The 26,248-nt window shown below is 31.6% G+C and overlaps 1 protein-coding gene and 1 long non-coding RNA gene across 3 annotated transcripts; both read left to right on the plus strand.

Annotated features, from left to right (window-relative positions):
* Positions 1–3,796: 3,796 nt before the first annotated feature.
* LOC138331128 (two pore channel protein 2-like) lies at positions 3,797–22,010 on the plus strand. Of its 2 annotated transcripts, none has more exons than XM_069278601.1 (26): positions 3,797–4,042; positions 5,009–5,058; positions 5,303–5,379; positions 5,720–5,897; positions 6,192–6,308; positions 6,594–6,700; positions 7,198–7,270; positions 7,683–7,787; positions 12,023–12,110; positions 12,902–12,967; positions 13,231–13,295; positions 13,629–13,732; positions 15,336–15,417; positions 15,948–16,046; positions 16,360–16,479; positions 17,003–17,059; positions 17,318–17,446; positions 17,692–17,738; positions 18,007–18,106; positions 18,430–18,501; positions 19,264–19,349; positions 19,682–19,748; positions 20,047–20,129; positions 20,648–20,729; positions 21,013–21,131; positions 21,476–22,010. In XM_069278601.1, the coding sequence occupies exons 1-26, from the start codon at positions 3,895–3,897 to the stop codon at positions 21,561–21,563; spliced, it is 2,409 nt and encodes an 802-aa protein (XP_069134702.1). In that variant the 5' UTR covers positions 3,797–3,894; the 3' UTR covers positions 21,564–22,010. The 2 variants fall into 2 exon arrangements, with proteins under 2 accessions (XP_069134702.1, XP_069134694.1); XM_069278593.1 differs by lacking the exon at positions 3,797–4,042 and adding an exon at positions 4,053–4,342.
* A 330-nt stretch (positions 22,011–22,340) lies between these two features.
* Positions 22,341–25,198, plus strand: LOC138331139 (uncharacterized). Its single transcript, XR_011209670.1, has 2 exons — positions 22,341–22,734; positions 22,837–25,198. It is a non-coding gene; the product is annotated as an uncharacterized lncRNA (long non-coding RNA).
* The last annotated feature ends 1,050 nt before the right edge of the window (positions 25,199–26,248 follow it).

The raw sequence follows: 26,248 nt of genomic DNA on the forward strand, positions 1-26,248 counted from the left end.
ACAATGATTTAGAGGTATACTTGTGCGACTTATCGAGTTTCAATTGCATACTGTTATCTATAGAGAATAGAATAAGGAAAATCAGTCTGACAAACATTAGACACATTTCTGTGAATTCGCTATCATGCAGTCTAATGAAATGATATATGTTAATCAAAGTATAAGTGAATACAATATATATGAATGGTTTTTTTATAGTGGTAGTCTTTACCCGTCCCAATGTCTACTCGGACTTAACCCTATAGCCCTCGACAGTGCAACTATTTAATTAGACCCAATAAAAATGCACTTCGCCTGATGGAGATTTCCTTATATATCTAACAATTATAGAATCCTATTTGATATATCCCCTGGAGATCGGCATATCATTCCCTAGGTCGCCCGTGAATAGAGTTTAATCAAAATTAGTAAGTGGTTATCAGCCGATCACATTTAATCAAACTTGTTTATCTTTTGAGTGGGGTCATTCAATACCCGATAATTATTTCCAATAGCTCGTGATCATTCTTTATCGAAAGTTGCTTTTATAAGTAACAAAGAAATCACTTTAACTAATTCCTACTGGGATAAAATCAAATTGCTCTCTTGGATAAGATAATTTATGAATCTATTGCTTTTATTGAAATGCACGAACGAATGAGATTGCAATATTCACATTTTGCTTCAACCTATCTATCAATTAAAATTGTGTATGAGTTTTAAAATTAAAATACATATGACTTTTAAACAGCAAGATAAATAAACATTCGGTTCAGAACGATATCCAGAGGAAAATGTGTGATTTCTTTTCTATACTTTCTGTTATTATTACACTAATTATGTACATGATGTATTGTTATTAAAGTCGTCAAAATGCCATTATCATTATTAATATCATCATTTATTTTGTTCTATTAGTGATCATCGGTTTTTATAAGGAATACGAATGACTGTTGTTGATTATGCACTTCTTATATGAAAATTATTGATAAGTGTTGAAGAAATAGTATATAATAAAGTGTTGGTTGAAAATAATTCTACAAGAAATATTGTGGTTCCTGACGCATTTTCGAATGAAAATCAAAAAACCAAAATAAAGATCAGTTGTTTTACTCTGTTTTCCTGACGTGTGTATTTTAACGGCCTTTACAATACAAGTACAAAATTTACCATGATGTTAAACTTATAAATGACATACATTGGAATTACATGTACTAACAATGTTTCAATGGGAATGTTAAAGGCCCATTACCTTTCCGGAGCAAAATATAAAGATTTTTTAAAAACATTAATTACCTCAGAAAATATATACCGATGGCCTAAGATGAGGTTGCAACACCAAACATATGCAAGATTTCCTGCGTAATATATGATAACAATGGAGAGTCATTTCGCTGTTTTACCGTCTGCCGCAGTGATCGTCAACTACCGCGCGGTATTTAGGACGACGGGGGAAATCATAAGACGACCCGCGTTATGAAAATTAACATTTTATTTATTTTAATTAAATTGTTTAGGAGGTGATAATAAGTATAGTATTAACGTTAAGTTAATAACTTTTGCCACTCGACTAAATTATTAATCTCGTTTTACATTCCCATTTTAAAAATCAAAAACCGTTTCGGAAAGGTAGTGTTTAATACTTAAATAATACACATATGTGTTTATGACTGGGAACAGGAGGCACATTCAAGATTGCGACTTTCTTTACTCAACCATTACCCTAGCCATCTAAACACCCTGGACAACCATTTCACAGCTTATTTGGTGACAGTGAATGTGACAAGTCCCTATTTCTAATGCTTGTCTTGTAACTAAACATGATGCCTCTTGAATACTACATGGAATTTAGTATCATTAAACATTGGTTTCAACTGATTAAGTCACAAAATTGTATCTTAAATCGACCGTATGAATTTTGTAGAAATAGAAGCACAAAAAATTGTTTTAACTTCTGTTTAAAATGAACTTTTTTCTCTTGGTTTTTGATATGTATGTGAAAACCAGCGAATATATGCAAATTGCAGTCATAGCATTTTGCTAGTGATGAATAGATAATATTTCTTTGCCTTTTTATCTCACGAAATATGTTAAAAAACGGTAGAGAGTTTGTCTTACCATGTTGTCTAAATCAACAGAGAAGTTTCTTTCTCTGTCGACATTTTTGCACTCAAGTAATAAATTACACCTAGTACAGCGATTCTGCTATATCACGTTTCCTCCTGCTGCTTGAAACACACTTCTAAGTCAATTAACACATCACATATACCCTATTGTAGTTTTGAGCTTCCTTTCTACTTCGCATTGTTCTCTAGATAACATCATTTAACACTCTCTACATGTGATTTTTTCTCCTGATCCTTTGTTGTCAATATATTGTCTATGTATGATCATCCTATTCCATATTCTACATTTCTTTCATCTCTCGTTGCGCAACTCTTGTATTCATCACTGATCCTATTCGTAGACTTACTTCACTTGGACTTGACGGTGTGCACTGTTTTTTTCAAATATTATTTTGACCCCGAATGAAATCACTAGACGAACATTATTCAGTCTGTTCTACAGTTTTCAGCAGAAACAAACGCCAGTTTTGATATTTATATGCGATATTTGTTTTTATTCTGGCTTCAATTAAGAAATGACATTTTGATATATTCCCGTAATTTGTCATATTCCAACAACTGCTTTCTCTACTGGACAGACCCAGTAATATCTTTGACGGGGTCATCTCGTTACTTTTTGTCATCTTGACAACATGAAGCATTATTTTTGTCTGTGATTTTTACCTTGAATTCGTTTCATCTCCAACTAGGTGTTCAACGTGATGTTGATTCAAAAAATTGTCGATGTATATGTACACTGGAGTTGACAACATTTACCAAGCATACTGCACACACCTGGCCTAACAAAAGATAAAAAGAAAATAGCATTTGTGATAATGATAGATAAAATATAGACGTGCAGATATTTGTCATGTATTTCATAAAAAAATGTATATCAAATTAATCACCAATTAGTTCAAATAGAATCGTTCATTATATATTATTGATGTAAATCAGGGAATTCCCTGAACTAAATGTGCGTGTCAGGCCCATAACTCACTCTTAACTCTCTGATAAATACATGTAAGTATCCACTCATCTCTAAACCACACGCTCGTTTCAAGGTCCTTAAACAACATACTAAGCAACTTATACATGCAAGATATTGTAATAAATTCAGTTCTTTATCTAAAATATCCTGATACCTTTTAGACAATTTTGCTTTATTGTGTTGTTGCGAAAGCACGATGTGGATTGTAGCAAATTGCCGAAGTTATTTTGTTCTTGTTAATTCTTTCTTGTGAATCCCACTGTGAAAGGACATACATGTAAATCAGTGAAAAGGGAAGACAAGTATTTCTTGAAATCATTCACAGATATATAGCGGGAATCAGTAGCTATAAACAATCTAAGTTCGTCCCGGATTTAAGAAAATTAAGCAAGGAAATACATCTATAAAAATGATCAAATATACATTTATGTCAAAATGCATTGAGCACTTTTCTACTTACTGTACATTGTTCGTATAAGTTACATATGTTACTTGAAATCTTTGTACATATACTGTAATGTAACAAGAAAATTAGCTGACTTAATCATACAAACGTGCATAATTAATAATGACTTCTCATATTATTAAAGATTTTATCTTTATTTTTCAAAAAGAGTTAATACAGTTGTATTTTCTTATCCACAGAGATTTAATAGATGTACGCGTAGTAGTCTGTGTTAATCCGGATAGATTGACCCGGTTTGTCGATATTAAAATTACTGTACTACTTCCTGTCACAAGGGGCGTTTCCGGTAAGTTATCTTGAGTCAGCTGTTATTTACTTTTGATAAATATCAAGCATATGAACTTTGTCATCGAATGGAAAGGTTAGAAACTGACCCACCGTTAACCCCGAATAGTTTACTTCACGTGACAATGGATGAAGGAAGCGACGGAAGTGAGAAAGAAGAGGAAAACAGCAATGTCAACATAGATTCGTTTCCTGATCCTAGACATCATGAAAAAGGTGAACAAAACAGGATGACAAGTGAATCGTCGGGTGACTGGCTTCCACAAGATGAAGCAAATGTTAGACTTAGCAAACGTTTTAATGGTTCTAACAATGTTAATAATGTTAGTCTAATTCCATGCCAAAACATGAAGGATAATATACAATTCCAAGATGGAAATAATTTGCATAACAATTTTACTAACCGTATACCACAAGAGCATATCCATGTAGAAGCTAATGCATGTACTAACCCAGATGTCAGTCTTGCTGTAAATAGGTCTGAATCCCTGTTATCAAACGAAGAAAACTTTGAAGGTATGCTTTTTAAATACTGTAAAAACAGCACCATGTACAAATGTACATGTGATACAGAACAATGCATGCACAATTGACTGTATTGATGTATATATGTGAAAACAAGCACGCATCTTTGTTTACAATGCCATCCACAGCACCACTGGCACCACGCAACCCCATGTGCAATATATAAAATAATGTAATTACTCTGGTAGTATGTTCCTACATGCTTATGTCATGAGCCTCTGATCAATTCAAGAGCTGCTTGCTTCATTTTAGTTATATGTTGCAAGTGTAGAATTGGAAATGATATTTGAATGTATTATAATATTTTGTTTCCATTGATCTATGGGTTTTTTATATGTATTGCACCTCATGTCGCTTAATATCCATTTAATATTTATAGCACATGATTCATATTTTTATTTGATTCTGCACAAATTAAATGTGTTGAAAATGTGAGAATTTGTGTAAATACATGTATTGCAGGACAAGCTAAGATTGGTTATGTTAGCTGGTAATTTTTCACATCAATCTTTTCACATAGATGTTCAAGTTTTAATAGGTTATTAGTTTTTGAAAAAAACAAACTTATACAAAGCATAAACATTGATGTTAAAATTAGTTTGTTATGTTGCCATTCAACAAAATGATTTACTTCAATTTTATTTCATTTTTTTTCAGAAGACTTAAGTATACTGCAAGCAGTGGTTTTTATTGAAGACGCTGCTAAGGTAAATTTCCAAATATATCTTAAAAGTCAATTTAACACTCAAATCATTAACCTCATTTTCAAAAGTTTTTAACCTATTAATTTTAAAATGAATTTGTGGGTCATTATATGCATTGTATATATATCATGTCAAAAACATGTAGCATTTGATTGCTAAAATCAGTATATTGCCTGTATGTAAACCATATACATTAAGTAAATAGTATTCCGATATAATATTTTTCCTCATTTTTTTCTTTTTGTAGTATAGAGACATACGCCACAAGATTGATAGAAAAGCTCTATTCATATACAGAATCTATCACTGCAAACCAATTGAAATGTATGTATCAACTTTTATTTTTTTTTTATCTTTTAGAAGCAACATTTCTGTATGCATATCAAATTCAACAAACCTTTTAGTATGTTCTTGAACATGCTTGTCATCAGTACTAGTGCTTGCATTGGATCTTTTTAAATTTGATAAATTGCAGCACTTTTCCTTTTTGCAATACACTTTGAAATGAATAGCAGTAATATGTTACTACAACTTTAGTATGCAAATACGCTACCTAAATACACCCATTAAGCTCTTTGATATGAATGATGTAATATTCAATTTAGGTCAGTTCATTATCAAGTTGTCCAAAACCATTATAGGCCAGATTTATGTCTTATTTCAGATTTCGGACAGTTGTCATCTCCGTACTACACTTACTGGCCTTTATTGAGTTTCCGTCTTCTCTCACCTGGACCTCCGACATCCGTTTCCGTGGTGACAGAATCACACTTCCTTGTGGGATAACAGAAGGAATTGAACTTCTCTGTTTGTTGCTTTTATTAACTGATGTTTGTTTTAAGGTAATTCTGAGTTACTGATTTGTTGTGAAAATTGACTTTATAATACAGTAAAACACAAACCACAAGGGGCCAGCAAAATCACTTTGTTACAAGCATAGTTTTTTACAATAGGAACCGTGATGGAGATGAAAATTATTATGTTATAACAATGAATTCATTGTAAACGTGTTTGTTTTAAACATATTTTACTGTTTTTAATTTTGGTACATGTCTACATTGTAAAATCAAATAATTCTCTTTCGTATAAAGTTTAAGATACTTAATTTAATCATTTTTCCTTTTTCATTTCTATAGATTTATCTGATTGGTAAAGTGGAGGTATTAAAAAAGAAGTGGCTTATTGCTGCCGTACTTGTCCTCGCTTTCTCTTTAATTGACTGGATGGTCACCATCGGCTTGAGTTGTACTGAGGTAAAAAATGAAAGTACATGATCACAATAACATGCTTATCTTATGATTGTTTGATGTGAGAAAAAAATGTTTGTTAGTGATTGAAAAAGAAACGCCCGTTTACAACATCAAGGATATGATGAAAAAAATCTTGAAACTATCAAATTGAAAAAATTGTAAATGTACATTTATCTTATTTCTTGCAGCATAAGAACTCAAAACTTTTAAATAATATATTTTGTTAATGAATATTTCACCTTGTATTTCTGAATTTTTCATTTCTCTTTTTTTTTTATCAATATACAGACAAAAAGATTTCGGAGAATATTACGCCCGTTCTTCCTTATATCAAACTCAAACCTGATGAAAAAGACAGTTAAATGTGTACAGAGAACCCTGCCTGAAGTGGCAAGGTAAGTTTTTCAATTGATTAACATCATTCATTGTACCATTTATTGCATAAATCTTTTGTGAACAGCTAGGATAGTTTTGAAATTGATTCACTTTTATAACTGGTGGATATATCTTAGCAAATAACATACAGGAAAGCTTTTACATGAGATCCAAAGTAATTTGAGTAAGGCTTGACTTTATCTGTTCCTTAGTTGTGTGGAGCATTTAACTACACACATTGGAGCTTCCCGTGAAATATAATAAATTCTCTAACATTAATTCTTCTCCTTTTTCTATTCAGTATAAATATTCCTTAGCACAGAGGATACAAGAAAGATCAATTTTTTTTGTATGCATTTTATATTTATAGATCTCCTCTTTGTAGAAATATGTTTTTTTTACAAAATATTATATGCTTGTGGTTCCATATGGATTTCAGTTCATATATACATGTAGTTTTGGTTTCAGAATATTACATACAATATGTACACATCATGGTTTTGTTATATATTTCCAGTGTACTGTTACTGCTGGCTTTACACCTATACGTGTTCACACTCCTTGGCATGTTGCTGTTTCCTACTCCAAGAGTAAGTAGATTAAATCATAATAAATTTTAGTGATGGAAGGTGCATAAAGCTTTGATTTCTATTTGTATTTATGTCAATTTCAAAATAAAATTCTTATATTTATTTTCAAAGTTTTCAGAAAATAAAATTGTTTGGAAATAACAAAATATATTTTTAGAAATTCCATTGCTGATTCTTAAGAGAAATTCCATTGCTGATTCTTAAGACAGTGAAGGTAAATTTTTGTTGACGTATCCAAATAACTTGCTAGGGATAAGTCACTAATCAAGACTTATGAATCTTATTGAAATTGTCTGAATTATAATGGTGCTTGAGCAGTCAATGATCATCTTTGACATCTTTGACATGTTTATGTTGATTAAAACATTAAATCTGAACAACCATCAATAACAAATCAAACTCTTCTTTTTAGGACATCAACAAGCCAGGCAATAATTCCATAGAATATTATTTGATGCAGAATAATTCAAATAGTACCACAATGACTCCAATCTCTAATACGACACAACAACCTGTGGTAAGTGCATGATAAACAACCTGTGGTATGTGTGATAAATAACCTGTGGTATGTGTGATAAACAACATGTGATGTGTGTGATAAATAACCTGTGGTATGTGTGATAAACAACATGTGATGTGTGATAAACAACCTGTGATATGTGTGATAAACAACATGTGATGTGTGATAATTAACCTGTGATATGTAATAAACAATCTGTGATATGTATGATAAACCACCTGTGGTATGTGTGATAAACAACATGTGGTATGTGTGATAAACAACCTGTGATATGTGTGATAAACAACATGTGTATGTGTGAAAACACTGTGTTGTGTGATAAACAACAACATGTGGTATGTGTGTAAACAACATGTATGTGTGATTAAAAACATGTGGTATGTGTGATAAACAACTGTGGTATGTGTGATAAAACAACTGTGGTATGTGTGATAAACAACTGTGATGTGTGATAAACAACCGTGGTATGTTGATAAACAACCTGTGGTATGTGTGATAAACAACAGTGGTATGTGTGATAAACAACATGTGGTATGTGTGATAAACAACATGTGGTATGTGTGAAAACAACATGTGGTATGTGTGATAAACAACTGTGGTATGTGTGATAAACAACATGTGGTATGTGTGATAAACAACATGTGGATGTTGAAAACAACTGGTATGTGTGAAAACAACCTGTGGTATGTGTGATAAACAACTGTGGTATGTGTGATAAACAACATGTGGTATGTGTGATAAACAACATGTGGTATGTGTGATAAACAACATGTGGTAGTGTGATAAACAACATGTGTTGTGTGATAAACAACTGTGGTATGTGTGATAAACAACATGTGGTATGTGTGATAAACAACATGTGGTATGTGTGATAAACACAACCTGTGGTATGTGTGATAAACAACATGTGGTATGTGTGATAAACAACATGTGGTATGTGTGATAAACAACTTGTGGTATGTGTGATAAACAACCTGTGGTATGTGTGATAAACAACATGTGGTATGTGTGTGATAAACAACATGTGGTATGTGTGATAAACATAAACCTGTGGTATGTGTGTGATAAACAACATGTGGTATGTGTGATAAACATAAACCTGTGGTATGTGTGATACAACAACTGTGTGAAACTGTGTATGTGTGTAACCATGTGTGTATGTGTGATAAACAACCTGGTATGTGTGATAAAAACTGTGTATGTGTGATAAACAACATTGGTATGTGTGATAAACAACCTGTGGTATGTGTGATAAACAACATGTGGTATGTGTGATAAACAACATGTGGTATGTGTGATAAACAACATGTGGTATGTGTGAAAAAACAACTGTGTATGTGTGTGTATTGTGATAAACAACATTGTGTGTAGGTGATAAACAACATGTGGTATGTGTGATAAAAACATTGGTATGTGTGATAAACAACATGTGGTATGTGTGTGGTATGTGTGATAAACAACATGTGTATGTGTGATAAAATAAAACAACTGTGGTTGTGTGATAAACAACATGTGTGTGGATAAACAACTGTATGTGTGATAAACAACATGTGGTATGTGTGATAAACAACATGTGGTATGTGTGATAAACAACATGTGGTATGTGTGATAAACAACATGTGGTATGTGTGATAAACAACTGTGTTGTGTGATAAACAACCTGTGGTATGTGTGATAAACAACATGTGGTATGTGTGATAAACAACATGTGGTATGTGTGTGATAAACAACATGTGGTATGTGTGATAAACAACCTGTGGTATGTGTGTGATAAACAACATGTGGTATGTGTGATAAACAACATGTGGTATGTGTGATAAACAACATGTGGTATGTGTGATAAACAACATGTGGTATGTGTGATAAACAACATGTGGTATGTGTGATAAACAACTTGTGATATGTGATAAACAACCTGTGGTATGTGTGATAAACAACATGTGGTATGTGTGATAAACAACATGTGGTATGTGTGATAAACAACATGTGGTATGTGTGATAAACAACATGTGGTATGTGTGATAAACAACCTGTGGTATGTGTGATAAACAACCTGTGGTATGTGTGATAAACAACATGTGGTATGTGTGATAAACAACATGTGGTATGTGTGATAAACAACCTGTGGTAGTGATATGTGTGTGATAAACAACCTGTGGTATGTGTGATAAACAACCTGTGGTATGTGTGATAAACAACATGTGGTATGTATGATAAACAACATGTGGTATGTGTGATAAACAACTTGTGGTATGTGTGATAAACAACCTGTGGTATGTGTGATAAACAACCTGTGGTATGTGTGATAAACAACCTGTGATATGTGTGATAAACAACCTGTGGTATGTGTGATAAACAACATGTGTGTGGTATGTGTGATAAACAACTGTGGTATGTGTGATAAACAACCTGTGGTATGTGTGATAAACAACTGTGGTATGTGTGATAAACAACTGTGGTATGTGTGATAAACAACTGTGGTAGTTGTGATAAACAACATGTGGTATGTGTGATAAACAACTGTGGTATGTGTGATAAACAACTGTGGTATGTGTGATAAACAACATGTGGTATGTGATAAACAACATGTGGTATGTGATAAACAACATGTGTATTGTGATAAACAACTGTTGTATTGTGATAAACAACTGTGGTATGTGTGATAAACAACATGTGTATGTGTGATAAACAACATGTGTATGTGTGATAAACAACATGTGGTATGTGTGATAAACAACTGTGTATGTTGTATGTGTATGATATAAACAACATGTGGTATGTGTGATAAACAACATGTGGTATGTGTGATAAACAACTGTGGTATGTGTGATAAACAACATGTGGTATGTGTGATAAACAACATGTGGTATGTGTGATAAACAACGTGTATGTGATAAACAATGTGGTATGTGTGATAAACAACATGTGGTATGTGTGATAAACAACTGTGTATGTGATAAACAACTTGTGTATATGTGATAAACAACATGTGGTATGTGTGATAAACAACTGTGGTATGTGTGATAAACAACTCTGTTGTATGTGTGATAAACAATTGTGTATGTGTGTATGTGATAAACAACATGTGGTATTGTGATAAACAACATGTGGTATGTGTGATAAACAACTGTGTATGTTGATAAAAATATGTGGTATGTGTGATAAACAACATGTGGTATGTGTGATAAACAACATGTGGTATGTGTGATAAACAACATGTGGTATGTGTGATAAACAACATGTGGTATGTGTGATAAACAACATGTGGTATGTGTGATAAACAACCTGTGGTATGTGTGATAAACAACCTGTGGTATGTGTGATAAACAACATGTGGTATGTGATAAACAACATGTGGTATGTGTGATAAACAACATGTGGTATGTGTGATAAACAACCTGTGGTATGTGTGATAAACAACATGTGGTATGTGTGATAAACAACCTGTGGTATGTGTGATAAACAACATGTGGTATGTGTGATAAACAACATGTGGTATGTGTGATAAACAACCTGTGGTATGTGTGATAAACAACTGTGGTATGTGTGATAAACAACATGTGGTATGTGTGATAAACAACATGTGGTATGTGTGATAAACAACATGTGGTATGTGTGATAAACAACCTGTGGTATGTGTGATAAACAACCTGTGATGTGTGTGATAAACAACCTGTGGTATGTGTGATAAACAACATGTGGTATGTGTGATAAACAACCTGTGGTATGTGTGATAAACAACCTGTGGTATGTGTGATAAACAACCTGTGATATGTGTGATAAACAACATGTGGTAGGTGTGATAACCAACCTGTGGTATGTCTGATAAACAACATGTGATGTGTGTGATAAACAACCTGTAGTATGTGTGATAACCTCTGGTAGACTTGTCAATCTGGACGTGTCACTTAAGCTTAAATTTGGTTCTTGTTAACTTGAACTTATAAAACACAAAGACCCTGCTTAATTTGGAGTATATTGTTATAGTCAGACGTTTATGTTGGTTGATACAAAATTTTCCTTTAAGTATTCAAGTGCACGTAATTTGAATGTTCAGATATTAACTCTAAGATTTGCCATGGTACAGTTGACTTTAAGTTAAAACAATTATTTTGTTGTAGGAATAAGTCTTTTCCCCTAGGCTTGTAAATCTTATAATTACTTACCCTGTACTTTTTACAGAGGCTCATTTATGGAATTGGTCATTAATGAATTGATTTATTAATTTTCAGGTACAGGAAGGACATACCTATTTCAGAACTATATCTAACGCCTTCATGAATCTACTGGTTTTGCTGACGACGGCTAATAACCCTGACGGTAAGTAAGGGAATCTCTCAAAGGTGACCTCTGATATAGGATTTAGCTACCAAACATCTTCATTCAAATCTAGGCAATTTCCTCTGTCATTCATTTATAGCATGAATTAAAATTACAGAATTGTATCATGGAGTTATGCTGTGACACTATTTTCAGAATTGTTTCTTGTTTTTTCCGTTAAAGGGACAATTCATTCTACGAGAACATTAAAATTTGTATATATATCGGAAAACCCCCAGTTCTAATGGAAATTAGATCAGTCGGTTTTACTGTGATATGTCAGAAAATCCCATGGTGGTGAAATGCGTGTGAAATGCTCAAACTCGCTGTCCGCCATTACACATTGTGGTCGAATATCTTGTATGCTGAACCCAGTCCCTTGCTCGTAGTGTAATGCTACTTTTGTCTAGAACTGCTCAAATCGCTCTGACAGAAGTGTGTTTACCTTATTAGGTGAATTGTTTTGCCTAAAAATCATTATATCACCTCCACAGTGGTTATGTAGTTCATTTGTTTAACGTGCGTGACTTTGGCTCGGATATTGGTACAGCGTACATATTGTACCTGCTTAATCATATTGATCAACGATTTGTAATTACAACGGTATCAAATAAAATACTAAACAATGACGTGGAATTTGTCAATATCTTATGTTATATGTTTCATAAGAAATGCAGAACAATACATTTATGCCAAATTTTGCTTCTTGGTTATGTAAAAGAATTAGCCTGAGTGAATTGTCCCTTTAATATTTTATGATATTTTGTTTTTTGTGTTTCCTGTATTTTCAGTGATGATGCCAGCCTACCAAAACAACAGATTCTATGCTCTCTACTTCATCATATTTTTATTGATTGGTAAGGACACATATAAGAAATATTAGTTGATTTTTTTAGATACAGTAATTGTATTATAACCCTAAAAAAAGTCAGTTAATTCTGACATTCCCCAAAGTACAGGCTTAACAAAAGAAACTTTATATTGATTTATTTACCAGTTTTTCACTAGATATCTTATATGAAATGAAGTTTCCAAAGTCATATAAAGTTTTGAATATAATGTATAGAAGAAATCAATGTTGCTGCTTTATGTTAAATTGAAATCCATTTTTCATTTCCAGGTAATTACTGTTTTATGAACATGTTTTTGGCTGTGATATATAACCAGTTTAGAGGATATTTTCAGGTACATTGTTATTTAGTATATCTTGCTATTGCACATATCTCAAAAATAAACCAACAAAACCTCACAATGGTTATAAGTACAACTAATTCAGTGTAATTTCAGCAGAAATCAGGTTTTGTATCAAAATTCTATCTTACAATATTATTGATAGACAAAAGAGTTCCAAAATTAAATATTTGTTTGTTTTTAATCTATAACTTCTTGATCTGTGTTCAATTCTGGAATGTCCGATTCAATACAATTTAGCTCTTAGGACATTGAAGGACATTAAGATATCAATCTATTTTATTTTTCATGTTACATTTACATTAAAATTTCCGTCCATCCCTGCAGACCTCCATGCAGGCCAGTTTACTGAGGCGGAGAGTTGGAGTGAGAGCTGCATACGAGGTACTGAAAGACCGAGACCTCTACACTCATGTGGCTAGTTCTCCAGTGTATGTATAGAATTTTGAATTATGTTTGCAGATAGCTTTCTACAATGTTTTCCATTATAGACAAATGATTTCATCAAGAATTGTATGATGTTTATCCATGTTACACTGCCATATTAATTGTTTTGTTGGTCATAAATATTTGTACATATATAATTTTGTATGTATATTGAAATGTAGTCCAGTATCTTTAAAACTTTCAAGTGTCAATCCACTTTTTATACATTTACCAAATTGAATATTCAGTATCTATGATAGACACATATATATGTACCATGTGCAGATTTACTGTACAAAATATCTATTGATAAAATAATTGTCTAATTTAAAATAAATTGAAAGAAAAAATAGCATAAACATTAAAAGGAATCTTATCATGTGTTAATTTGTTTTGTTAACAATTGATGCCAAAGTTGTTGACCTCACCATATCACATTGTCACTGACATATTATCTACACTACTGATTGTGTAGTCAGACATATCAGGGCATTGCTTAGATTAGATATTGAGATGTGTACCTACATAATATACATGGTGATTTAGATTGATGTGTTGTAGGGGTTATGCTTTGCTGATATCTGAATTTTGATACTGGTTGGTTATCAAAAATTGAATTTCTTTATAAAAGAAATCACCATTGACATAAAAAGCTTAAAGGGACAATTCAATGAGGTTAATTATGTTACATAACCACGAAGCAAAATATGACATAAATGTATTTCTCTATATTCCTTATGAAACATTTAACAAGAAATAATGACAAATTCCACGACATTGTTAAGTATTTTGATTGATATCGTTGAAATTCCAAATTGTTGATCAATACGATTAAGCAAGTATAACATGTATGCTGTACACATACCCGAGCCAAAGTCACATACGTTAATCAAATGCAATACATAACCACTGAGGAGTTGGTGAAATTATATTTAGACAAGAACATGCACCTAATAACGTAAACACACTGCTGTAAGCGATTTGAGAAGTTCTAGACTAAAATTTCTGTACTGCACTGGCAAGGCCCAGGGTTGGGCATACAAGTTAAGACATCCGACCACAATGTGTAATGGCAGACAGCAAGCGAGTTTGAATATTTCACTACAGTGGGTTTTTCTGGCATATCACAGTAAACCAAGTAATTTCCATTAGAACTGGTTTGTTTCCAGTATGTATGCAAATTTTAATGTACTCTTAGACTGAATTGTCCCTTTAAATAGTGTAACAATCTTGTAGACTTACTGTACTCTTGACACCTCTGTAACTATTGCATATTATACACTGGGGTATATTTTATTGTTTAGATAAGAAGCTGTTAAATTGTTAATTAAGTTTTAGTTGTTTATGTGCTGTGGTGATGAGTGGTGGATGGAGGTTTCTAAAATAACATGTTTCTGGCCTCCATCTTGTTCATGAACTTAAAGTACATTTAAACCAGCTGCCAAGCACTGACCTATATATGTTCAGTGTTTTCTTTTTATATAGGTACATACCAAAACTTTGTATGTAATTAAATATGCATAGCCTTTAATAAGATCCATGACATCCAGTTCTATAAACTATATTAGCTATCCATTGATCACCAAATATATGTGTACATGTTTTCAGGTCTGGTGTTGCCATAGAGACAGTAAAACTGGTGTTGGAGGATGTAACGTTACCAAAGAAAGTAAAAATGGCTATTTCTCAGGTAAAGTAAAAATGGCTATTTCTCAGGTAAAGTAAAAAATAAAGGGGCTATTACTCAGGTAGAGTCAAAATGGCTATTTCTTCTGTAAAGCGAAAAAATGGCTATTTCTAAGGTCAAGTCAAAATGACTTTTTCTCAGGTATAGAAAGTTAAAAAAAAAAATCAAAATGACTTTTTTTCATATTATCATATTTGATATGGAAACTTTAAAGTCAAATTCATTATATCCTACAATTTCTGATAAAACAATTAATTATTAGTTAATCAATCAAAGTGTGGATAATTTAAGATTAAACACAAATGTTTTTCATTATTGGAAATAGGACTCTGTAGTTTGACTTTAATATACAAGCAGTTCTCAAATGATACCTTTCTCTGCATACATATATATATTAATCATTACCTATATGTGTCAAGCAATATTTAATGTATGAAACAAATGGAGGTAATTATCAAAATGAAGCTATACAATCAGTTAGAATCTTCCTGAAAACTCTCACATGTATGAATTGTTTGATATATCTATTTCAGGACTTGAGTACAAGACAAATGAATCAGATGGACTGTTTACAGAATCTACAGTTCCAAGAATGTTTTGATCTTATTGTTAAAGAATCTTTTACTCGACATGTGAGTATTACACGTGTAGTAGAAATGATTGTATGATGATTAAACACTAAATACATGTTACATGTTAGTTAATATTTTGATCAAATGAAATTTTCAGTACTGTCAAGTACATAAGAAATATGTAGTGCAAAATCAGAGTTACTTCCTCTTATACAAAGTTATGCTTGCTATGTAATATCCTGATTTTTGGAATGATAATAGTGCTTGTTTTTTTTAGCCAATGATAATTTTCAAAGTAACTTACAGTAGTACTACATTCAATGATAGTGCTCAACTAAATATCTGCATAATCTAACTTGCAACTTTTCCACAGAAACCAGAGATAAGATGGCTGTCAAACCCTATTCTCCGTCGAATACAGCGAGTGATTGCACATCGTGGTTACAATTACTTTGGCAATTTTGTGGCGTTAATTAATGTTATCATGATTTCTGTAAGTATATAGTATACAAATATATTTGTAGTCATGAAGTCTGTGCCAAAGTTCACAGATCTACTACATATAGTTATAGTGTACCCTTTAGACATAAAACAGAAGGAAACTGAACATATATCATTGCTGAAAAAGAATACATTGAACATATTCTGTGTCATATAATAGTTTTATAAATCTTGATTTTTTCACTGCAGTTCGTATAAAAACTATAAGATATATTTTATGTTTAGAAAAGCAACCAACTTGACTATAGCAAAGATTTTACATTTATCTCTGAGGATTATCAAGTTCTTTCAAATTATTTCTTCTTCAAATGTAATTCAAATATAATACATAATACCAATTTCAAGACTAGTGAGTATAAATAACGTTACGGAAATATGTTCCCTGATATTTCTGTCCAGATTGTGAGTTTTCCAGACTATCAGCATCCGGATTATCGCGGGTCCACTGTATATAATTATAGATAACATTAATAGCATTAATTTGCAATGATGGACATGTAATGTACTTTTGACAGGTTGAGCTTGCGACACAGTATGATAAATCACTGAACTCCAGTAAATCAGCCCTTAATGTAAGTATATACATGTATTAGTTGTTTAACATTATTTATTGAAGAAAGACAAGACTGCATTATATGATTATCATGATGGTGTATACCAGAGATACAGTTAATAGTCATTTAAAAGTTCTCTTGCTTGTCTCTATCCTCAATACAAATTTATCTTATCCTTGTAATTGATTTGCTGCAATATTCTTTAGCTTTGTTCATTACAGGAAAACTGAATTCAACAGACTTACATACATTCTTATTAATTCTCTTTCATTTCAGATCGTGAATTTTGGCTTCATTTTGTACTATTTGTTTGAGCAAACGTTGAAGCTTGCTGCACTTGGTTGGAAGCGCTATGTGTATGAGCGATGGAATATATTTGATGGAATTACTACAGTTTTCCTAGTGGTAATTACTTAATTTGGTCAATAATGTTTAATAATCTTCAAACCATGACAGTAATTTTACATAGATTTTGACTATAGGTTTGAAAACGAGATATGATAGCTACTATCTGAATGTTTTTTCTTCTATTCTTAGGTTTGATAGTGATTTTGTATGATCATAAAAACCACTTGCAACATGAACATGTACAAGAGAAGCTAAATAAATGTAAATTGCTTTATTTTGATGAAATATTTTTTTATTTTCAGATATTGGAAATATTTTCTATTGCAAAATATGGCCTGCCATTATCCAGGTAAGCATAAAAATGATCAAATTGAGATCTATTATTTTATTCCATCATTGTCATAAATAATGTGACCATTAATGATATAATTTTTCCTAATTTTATGGAAAGTGTAGTATTTGTAAAATACAAAATGGAAAAATTGTGGGAAAATTCTTTTCCATATCTCTATAACTATTAAACATTCTGTGGAAGTCTTCTCATGACAAACAAAGCTAAAGTCCAAAGACATTCTATAAGTATGTACTAAATAATAGATACCCACTTGATTGTACAGAGGTGGAGAAGTCCACGACCAGCTGACACTTTGGAATGCTGTCCGTATTATAAACATCCTTATCATGGTGCGACTGTTCAGGATTATACCACACATAAAGGTCGGTACAAAATCTTCACTGTGTGTATGTTGGTACAAACTTTAGTGGTGATATTATGTCTCCTCATAATCTGTCCTCTTCAGATAAAACATTAATATTAGTGTAATAGGAAATATTTGGATTATATTTTTAATGATAAATGCTATTGAGGTTTAAGTGTTAAGGTCTGTTCTTGTATGTGTTCAATTTAAGAAAGAATTTAACTGGAAAATATACATGTTTGAATTTTAGTTGAACTTAATTTTCTAGGAAATAAAAAAATCCTATTAAAGTCAATACAATTATTGGATTAATTCTGAATTTTTATTTTTTTTATTTTTCAGGCAATGTCAATTGTTGCCAACACCCTGGTAGATCTTATAAAGAATCTAAAAGCTTTTGCTGGTATCCTTGTGGTAAGTTATAATATAAAATATATATCTTACTAGTTAAAGCTGTAAATCTTATAATGACTCAAAATGCTACTCTTCCTGATCTTTTTATCATTCTGTTTATTATGAATGTGCATTAATATATTGACTTATTAAGGTATTATGTGTAGTATTTATCAAAGTTTGGTAAGTCTTGGCATTGCACTGGATGTGTCTAAAGATATACATAATATTATATGATACAGATATTGCATAGCCTCTCATATAGAAATCATTTTATATTTTAAGACAGAATTATTAGATGTCAAATTATGAGTCTAACATAGCCTTTCATGTATTTAAGCATTGATATCATTAGTTTTTAACTTCATCAGGGTATGAAAGAAATTTTGTTTGCAAACTTTGTGAATCTGCTTAGCAAGTTTGCGAACAAAATTTATTTTTATTTTTTTTCTAAATCAGTACGCAACGTCAAAGTCACTATTGTGATGTCATGATAAGGTCAAGTTTTTGTGCCAATCTCGGATTTTCTTCTTCATAGTATATGAAGAAAAAGTATCTGCCAATAAGAAAGTCGGGTTTACTATGACACAGATAAAGATTAATTATTGCCATGTATTTATGACAGGGTGCCAAACTTGTATTTTTTGAAAACGTTAGACCCAACACAATTTAGTGGAAAATACTCCCAAAACCAAACAAAGGACAAAAAAGAAAAACTGGCATTTTCTTAAAAGTTTTTGCACACTGTTTTATATGATGTGTATCATTGTTGTGTTCCTCCAGGTAATTTACTACTCCTTTGCCATACTGGGTATAGAACTATTCCATGATGCTATAAAATTCCAAGAGAAAAATGAGACAGGAACAAGGTATGTACAATAACTGTTTTCTTTCTTCACTACTCACCATCCTATATATAGAGCTCCCCGGATAATTAGTTTTCTTTTCTGTTACACCACAATTGCAAAAAAGTTAGTGGAATATAACTTAAATAGTTAGTGAAAATATAACTTTGAAAAAAAGATAAAGTATGCTAAAGTCTGTGTTAGCTAGGTTGTACCTCCATACACAGACTCCTCCTATATAATAGGACTAAAGGAGTTATTTTGAATCATTTTGATGTGAATTATAACTCTACATGCACAGGCATTCTATGACTGTTTTATCTTCTGTCTTGACAAGGATTTTGTTATATCTTTAGCCTAGACTACGACTGTGGAACATACCAACAACTGGAGTATTGGGCCAATAATTTTGATGACTTTGCTGTAAGTTTTAACTTGAAAAATATCTCAGTTGTTAAAACTAAACCATACACATAATATAACATTCTATGATGGCTAAACTGACCTCATTAAAATATTGATTTTGTATTGGGATTTTCGTAGAAAAAAACAACTGTCGAATGATATCAAATATACAATTGAGATTGGTTATTTTATTTTTAATACAGATATCTATCTATTGATTTATAAGGGAAAAGACATCAATAGACAATGCTTGCTGTCTGATCCCATTGACAATTGTATGTGCAACATGTTTGAAAATTATCTCCTTTAATTGCAGGCAGCCATTGTTGTTCTCTGGGATGTAATGGTAGTCAATAACTGGAGTATCTTCCTAGCTGCCTATGCCAAAGCTCTTTCTCAGTAAGTTAAAATGTTTTATAAAATAAAAAAAGAAAAGAATCAATGTGATTCATTTATTAAGCGCCAGACACATCGGAGGGGATCACATAGAAAGTTACTAATGTCATGTCTGTCAGGTCAGTTTGCTGTGCACTCGTCACCTGTTGTCCCGTATTGATTGATATCCATTCCATTCTACAATTCAACTCTAGTCAAAACGGGTACAACTTTTTGAACTCAGAAACTACATATGTATATATTTGTAGCTACCATTGAGACACTCTTGGGCTAGAAGGCTTTTATATATTTTACACTTACACAGTTAACTGTGATGCATATTTAATAGTTAAAAAATGTAGATGGAGCTATATTTATTATATTATATCATATTATAGGGCACATATGGCTGATGTCCGAACAGGTACATATGGTAATTATTATTTTGTATGTGGAGCTATATTTATTATGTTATATTATAGGGTACACATGACTGATGTCCGAATAGATACATGAAGTACTTATTATTTGAATGTTTGTAGGTGGAGCTATATCTACTTTATAGTATGGTGGCTGGTCTCTGTGATCATTGTGTTACAACTCTTCACTGCCCTCATCATAGAGGTAGGTGAATTCAATCCTCTAGTGTATATAGTAGATTTGTACAAGATCTAGTAATTTTGTATTCTACTGTAGAATTTTAAAATATTCAAGGGTTAATTGATTCATATGTTGAAAGGAAAAAATATGTATGCCTCCAAATTGCTTCTCCAAATACTGAAACCAGATTGATTAAAAATGAAATCATTTCATGTATAGAGGTAAGCTGATATAAACATATCATTACCGAGTTAAAGAAAAGTACATTGACTGTATAATAATCTAAATAAAATATTTTCCCCTGTAGAACTTTATCATGAAGTGGGACCGGAGTAGTCGCTACCAGGAACAGTCGAGGAATGAAGACCTGGCCAATAACAGTTTTAATGAATCTCTTCACTACATGTCTCTCCACGAAATGTTCAGGTAAAATAATCAAGTATAACAATAGAGTACTGTGACATGGTTCTATATGCAATGTACTGCATCATACCTGATGCTATGGATTTGTGATGTTATCTATTACCAGTATTTGACATTTATTTGAAGCCATTGAAAATTGTTTGAAGCCATATGCTATTAGAAAATATCTTTAAATTAATACATGAATTTGCATTGCAAATGGAATTAATCAATCAATTATCTTAATTTAATAATAACTTATTCCGGAAGTTTGCCTAGCTATAGAATTAATAACTATTGAAAAGTACAAAATCTCATTAAAGATAATTATTTCTTAATTTCTATCAAATAAAATGAATGTTTTTCAGGGAAAACTTGGAGGAGCCGTCAGAGTCTGTGATTCTACAGGAGATAAGGGATCACAAATTCCTGACCTTGAGTATATCACAATCATGATAGATGTACCAGGGTTGTCCACATTATGTCTTCCGTTATTTTAAATACTCTTATATATGCTTTAACTTATAATCATAAACTCAACACTAAGGGAACATGTATCAGTATTCCTAAAAAGTTTTCAATAAATACTTCCACAATTTAGACAATTGTGATAAATGTATTTATTGATGTGTGATAGAGTGTGTATGTGTGTTTTCATCTTTCAAAGGTGTCAACAGGATTGATATAATGTGATATTTATTTTGTTATTTTTAAGAAGGTATCTCCCCTGACATAGATAAATTGATGTTTGTGCTACATTTTGTATATGTCCCCATATACTTTCTTGAGGTCTTGTATTGCATACTGGTAGTTTTAAAGAAAATAATTTACGATATTTTTGATGCAAAACAAATGAAGAGCTCAAAAGAAATAAACTGAAAATTAGTTATAAAAGTACATATATAATAAAAAACAGGATATTTTAGTGTGTGATTCGATGATCAAATTTCTTTCTTTCAGTAAAACATGTATTTTAGTGTGGGATTCGATGATCAAATTTCTTTCTTTCAGTAAACATGTCTATAATACAACAGATTTATGGTTATAACATAGTGGTTTTATTCTCGTTAATGTTCCTGAAATGTATAAGATGTAAGTAATACGTGTAGGAAAAATATGGTTATATTGAAGTGTTTTGCTTGGTAAACAAAACAAGAGGTTTGTTTTGCTTGGTAACAAGAGGTTTGTTTGCTTGGTAACAAGAGGTTTGTTTCTTGGTAAACAAGAGGTTTGTTTTGCTTGGTAAACAAGAGGTTTGTTTTGCTTGGTAAACAAGAGGTTTGTTTGCTTGGTAAACAAGAGGTTTGTTTTGCTTGGTAAACAAGAGGTTTGTTTTGCTTGGTAAACAAGAGGTTTGTTTTGCTTGGTAAACAAGAGGTTTGTTTTGCTTGGTAAACAAGAGGTTTGTTTTGCTTGGTAAACAAGAGGTTTGTTTTGCTTGGTAAACAAGAGGTTTGTTTTGCTTGGTAAACAAGAGGTTTGGTTTGCCTGGTAAACAAGAGGTTTGTTTTGCTTGGTAAACAAGAGGTTTGTTTTGCTTGGTAAACAAGAGGTTTGTTTTGCTTGGTAAACAAGAGGTTTGTTTTGCTTGGTAAACAAGAGGTTTGTTTTGCTTGGTAAACAAGAGGTTTGTTTTGAAGTGTTTTCTTGGTAAACAAGAGGTTTGTTGGTAAACAAGAGGTTTGTTTTGCTTGGTAAACAAGAGTTTGTTTTGCTTGGAATAACAAAGGTCTGTTAATGAAGTGTTTTCTATGGTATACAATTAAGAGGTTTGTCATAACCGTGTTTTAGAGTAGCAATATATTTTTATACTTGGGTTGGTTTGAAAACAAAGATTTAAAATCCGGCATAATTGTAAGACTTGTCTCTGATGATAGATTTTATTGAAAATGTGTATATATATTTGGAGATGAGACATGAATATGAACATTTCATGAGGGTATATTTTAATTTTGTGTTGTACATTACATATTCGTACAGTGGACCAATCAGTGGCTATAGATGGTGAAAGGGATGTAATCACGCGTGATTATATCCCATGTTCTTTCACCATCTATAACCACTGAATTTGTTAATGGTTTTTTTCAGAATTTCAATACTCCTTACATTATATCTTAATGATCGTTATAATTACGATGTTCAATTGCATGTTACTTTAAGTACACTGATATTAATTTGACTGAAGGTATTTTAAACATAATTTAAACAACTTTATTCTCTAGTATACATTTGTTTACTTCTCAATTGGCCAAGATATGGACCATTTTCTTATATTTTTTTTTATTATTTATTTGTGTTTGACTAGCAATTAAACTTATGGTTGAATCAGATTGGTAAAGTATCTGAAGTTTAATATGCTGTACTTTGAAAATTAGTTATTCATGTCTACCCATCATCAAGATATCTACACACTATTTTCTTAATTTCATAATGATCAGATTTTAATTTATTTCCCCATGCCATAAAATGTGGTTGAGGACATATTATGTTATCCCTGTTGGTCTTATTCTGCAATAAACATGTATGTACTATTTCTAGGATTCAAATAGGGCCATTAATGCCAAACAGATATTTACAGTTTGAAATATACTTTGTTTTAAGTATACCATATATTTGAGTTTTACATTTTGTCGCTGTTGCTTTTTCAAAATGAAATGTATTGGGCATTTGCTTTTACACAGAGTTGTGGTATGTAGTACACCTACTTGTTTGTATGATAAAGTTCCATACACTGTGTGTACACAAATTCTGTAGAGTTTGCAGTATCTATAGATCTGATTTCATGGTACATACATTTGTGTGAAACTCGGGCTTTCAGTTTTGATAAGAACATCAATTGATAGCACGCTCAAACTATCAACTCTGAGAAATAAAGTATTTTTCAGACCATGTAAAGACAGTATCATGCAATTGATTGAGCTGCTTGTTTTCTAGGCCAATTTTATATAAAAAAATAAGAACAATAGCAGAGACTAAGATATCCATGTATGACAGTAGAAGAAGTTATTGTATTGTGTTTAGGGTAGAACACAATACGAAGACTGAAATATTACGCATATATATTACTTGAACGTGGTGCTTCTTTGGTGCTTCTCTTTGTATTGTATAGTTAAAGTGTCATTACATAGTCAAACTACTTTTCATAATTATATGAAGTTGTCAACAAATTAAATATATTTTTATTACAAATTATAAATGTTTAATTTCATGTTAATTGTATAGTCAGTTCAATGAACTATTGAAATACGTTATAGTTCTTTGTTTCTTAAACGTTTTATTTAATTAAAATAATCCATGGCTATTGGGCAACATGTAAATGCCTTCATACAATAGTGCATGGAAAAATATTGTTTTGTAATTTAAATGTTAAAGGGTAAAGAAAACTCTAAGTGTAATTGTCATATCATAGGATTTGATTTCAAGTAACATGACGAAGGGAAGTTTTTCAATATTGACAAATTGATTTGTTAAATGAAAACGTTATTTTAGTATCATGTCGTTATTTTTGTATGAATGAAAATAATTTTGCAGATAGTTAAAAGTGACTTTAAAACACAATAATATACAAACTATCAAGTTATAATCACAACACATCACAACGATATTTTCACGCATAAATTCATTCCGTGGTTTTGTTGTACAGTATTGTTTTCTAGCTAGAAAGATGTACATAGTTTAGATGTATTGTCTTTTGCGTTAAATGTTAATAGTTTCATATATTTTAGTTTAGTTAATATACATTTAGAAGTTATTTAAAACTTTCAACATTTGTGATATATTTGTTATATTGTAGTTATAAAAATGTGAATATGAATACATACTTGTGTATCTTGACGCATTCATTCTTTTCAAAGTTGAAACTTCTGAGCCTGAAGTTCAAAAACAAATACTGTAAGACAATAGATGTTTAACAGGCACTGGTTGGCATGTAATAGGGTATTTTTATCACATGATATTTAATTAATGCTCTCTTCTTTTCTATTCTTCATTTAAAACGTCCATTTTCTGAGTTCGGAAGGCGTTTGAATTGTCTAAATGATTCTCTGTTTCATGACAGGCAGTCTATAATTAAATAAAACACAGACATTTACTACGTTTTCTTATGATGTCCTTAGCTTTAGCAACCAACCCAGGTAAAATCCGTATGAGCGTTTCGTTGGATTTCTCTTAAAGGATTTCGTCACAAGACATTTATCAAAATTACCCATGCACAAAGTTTTCATCTGTTGCATGATATAGATCACGTGACCAAGATAAGCTAAGCCAAAAATGTGTTCTCAATATAATTTTTCTATTTTTGTTTTCTTTCTATTTTCTTGCTTTAATCTATAAACAGATTTTAACCAAATTTGATATACTTAATTACAATGTAAAGAAAATTGTCTAAATTAAATTGACATAATTTTTCGTTATACTAAATTACAATGTAAAGAAGATTGTCAAAATTAAATTGACATAATTTTTCGTTATGAACTTTTTGACAAAACCGTGTATTACTAGCAAACAAAATGTTTTCGTCGGCATTTTGGTAAGAACAAAGAAGGAAATGACATCTTAAAGTTTAAGTGATGCAAAATATAATGATATTTTGAAATATGAAATATCGTACAACTATGTAAATATGAGTTAAAAGTGTAGACAATATTCTACAATTGTACCATATTTGCTCAAACTCCACCATCAATATATAAGACCAGGAAAATTCAAATGAAAAAAAACAATTTAAAAAAAACATATACCATTAATATATTGGGAAAATAACTGTGGGGACATACTTTTGGTTTGGCGCTTTTACATTCTGATACAAATATAGGCCTATTTGTGCGTAACCAATATGAAATATCGCCAATGATGACATCACAAACGGCGAGGTCACTATCCCTGTTCAAGTACATGAAAAGATTAAGATTTATGGACATATATTTATCCTTATTATGCATTATCCGTGGACGGTGACAACAGCAGAGATACTCACAATGCTTGTATTTATAAAAATACAATCGCTAGAAAGTGCCCAACTTGAAAACACTTGTACGAATTTCCTCCCTCCACTTACTGGTGGTAATCACCACTCGACATTTCTCTACATTAAACAATCGCGGTGTTGTACCACACACGGAATGGAATTAGGGTTTACTTAC

The sequence above is a fragment of the Argopecten irradians genome, chromosome 1, assembly GCF_041381155.1.
Source record: "Argopecten irradians isolate NY chromosome 1, Ai_NY, whole genome shotgun sequence".
NCBI classification, from domain to species: domain Eukaryota; kingdom Metazoa; phylum Mollusca; class Bivalvia; order Pectinida; family Pectinidae; genus Argopecten; species Argopecten irradians.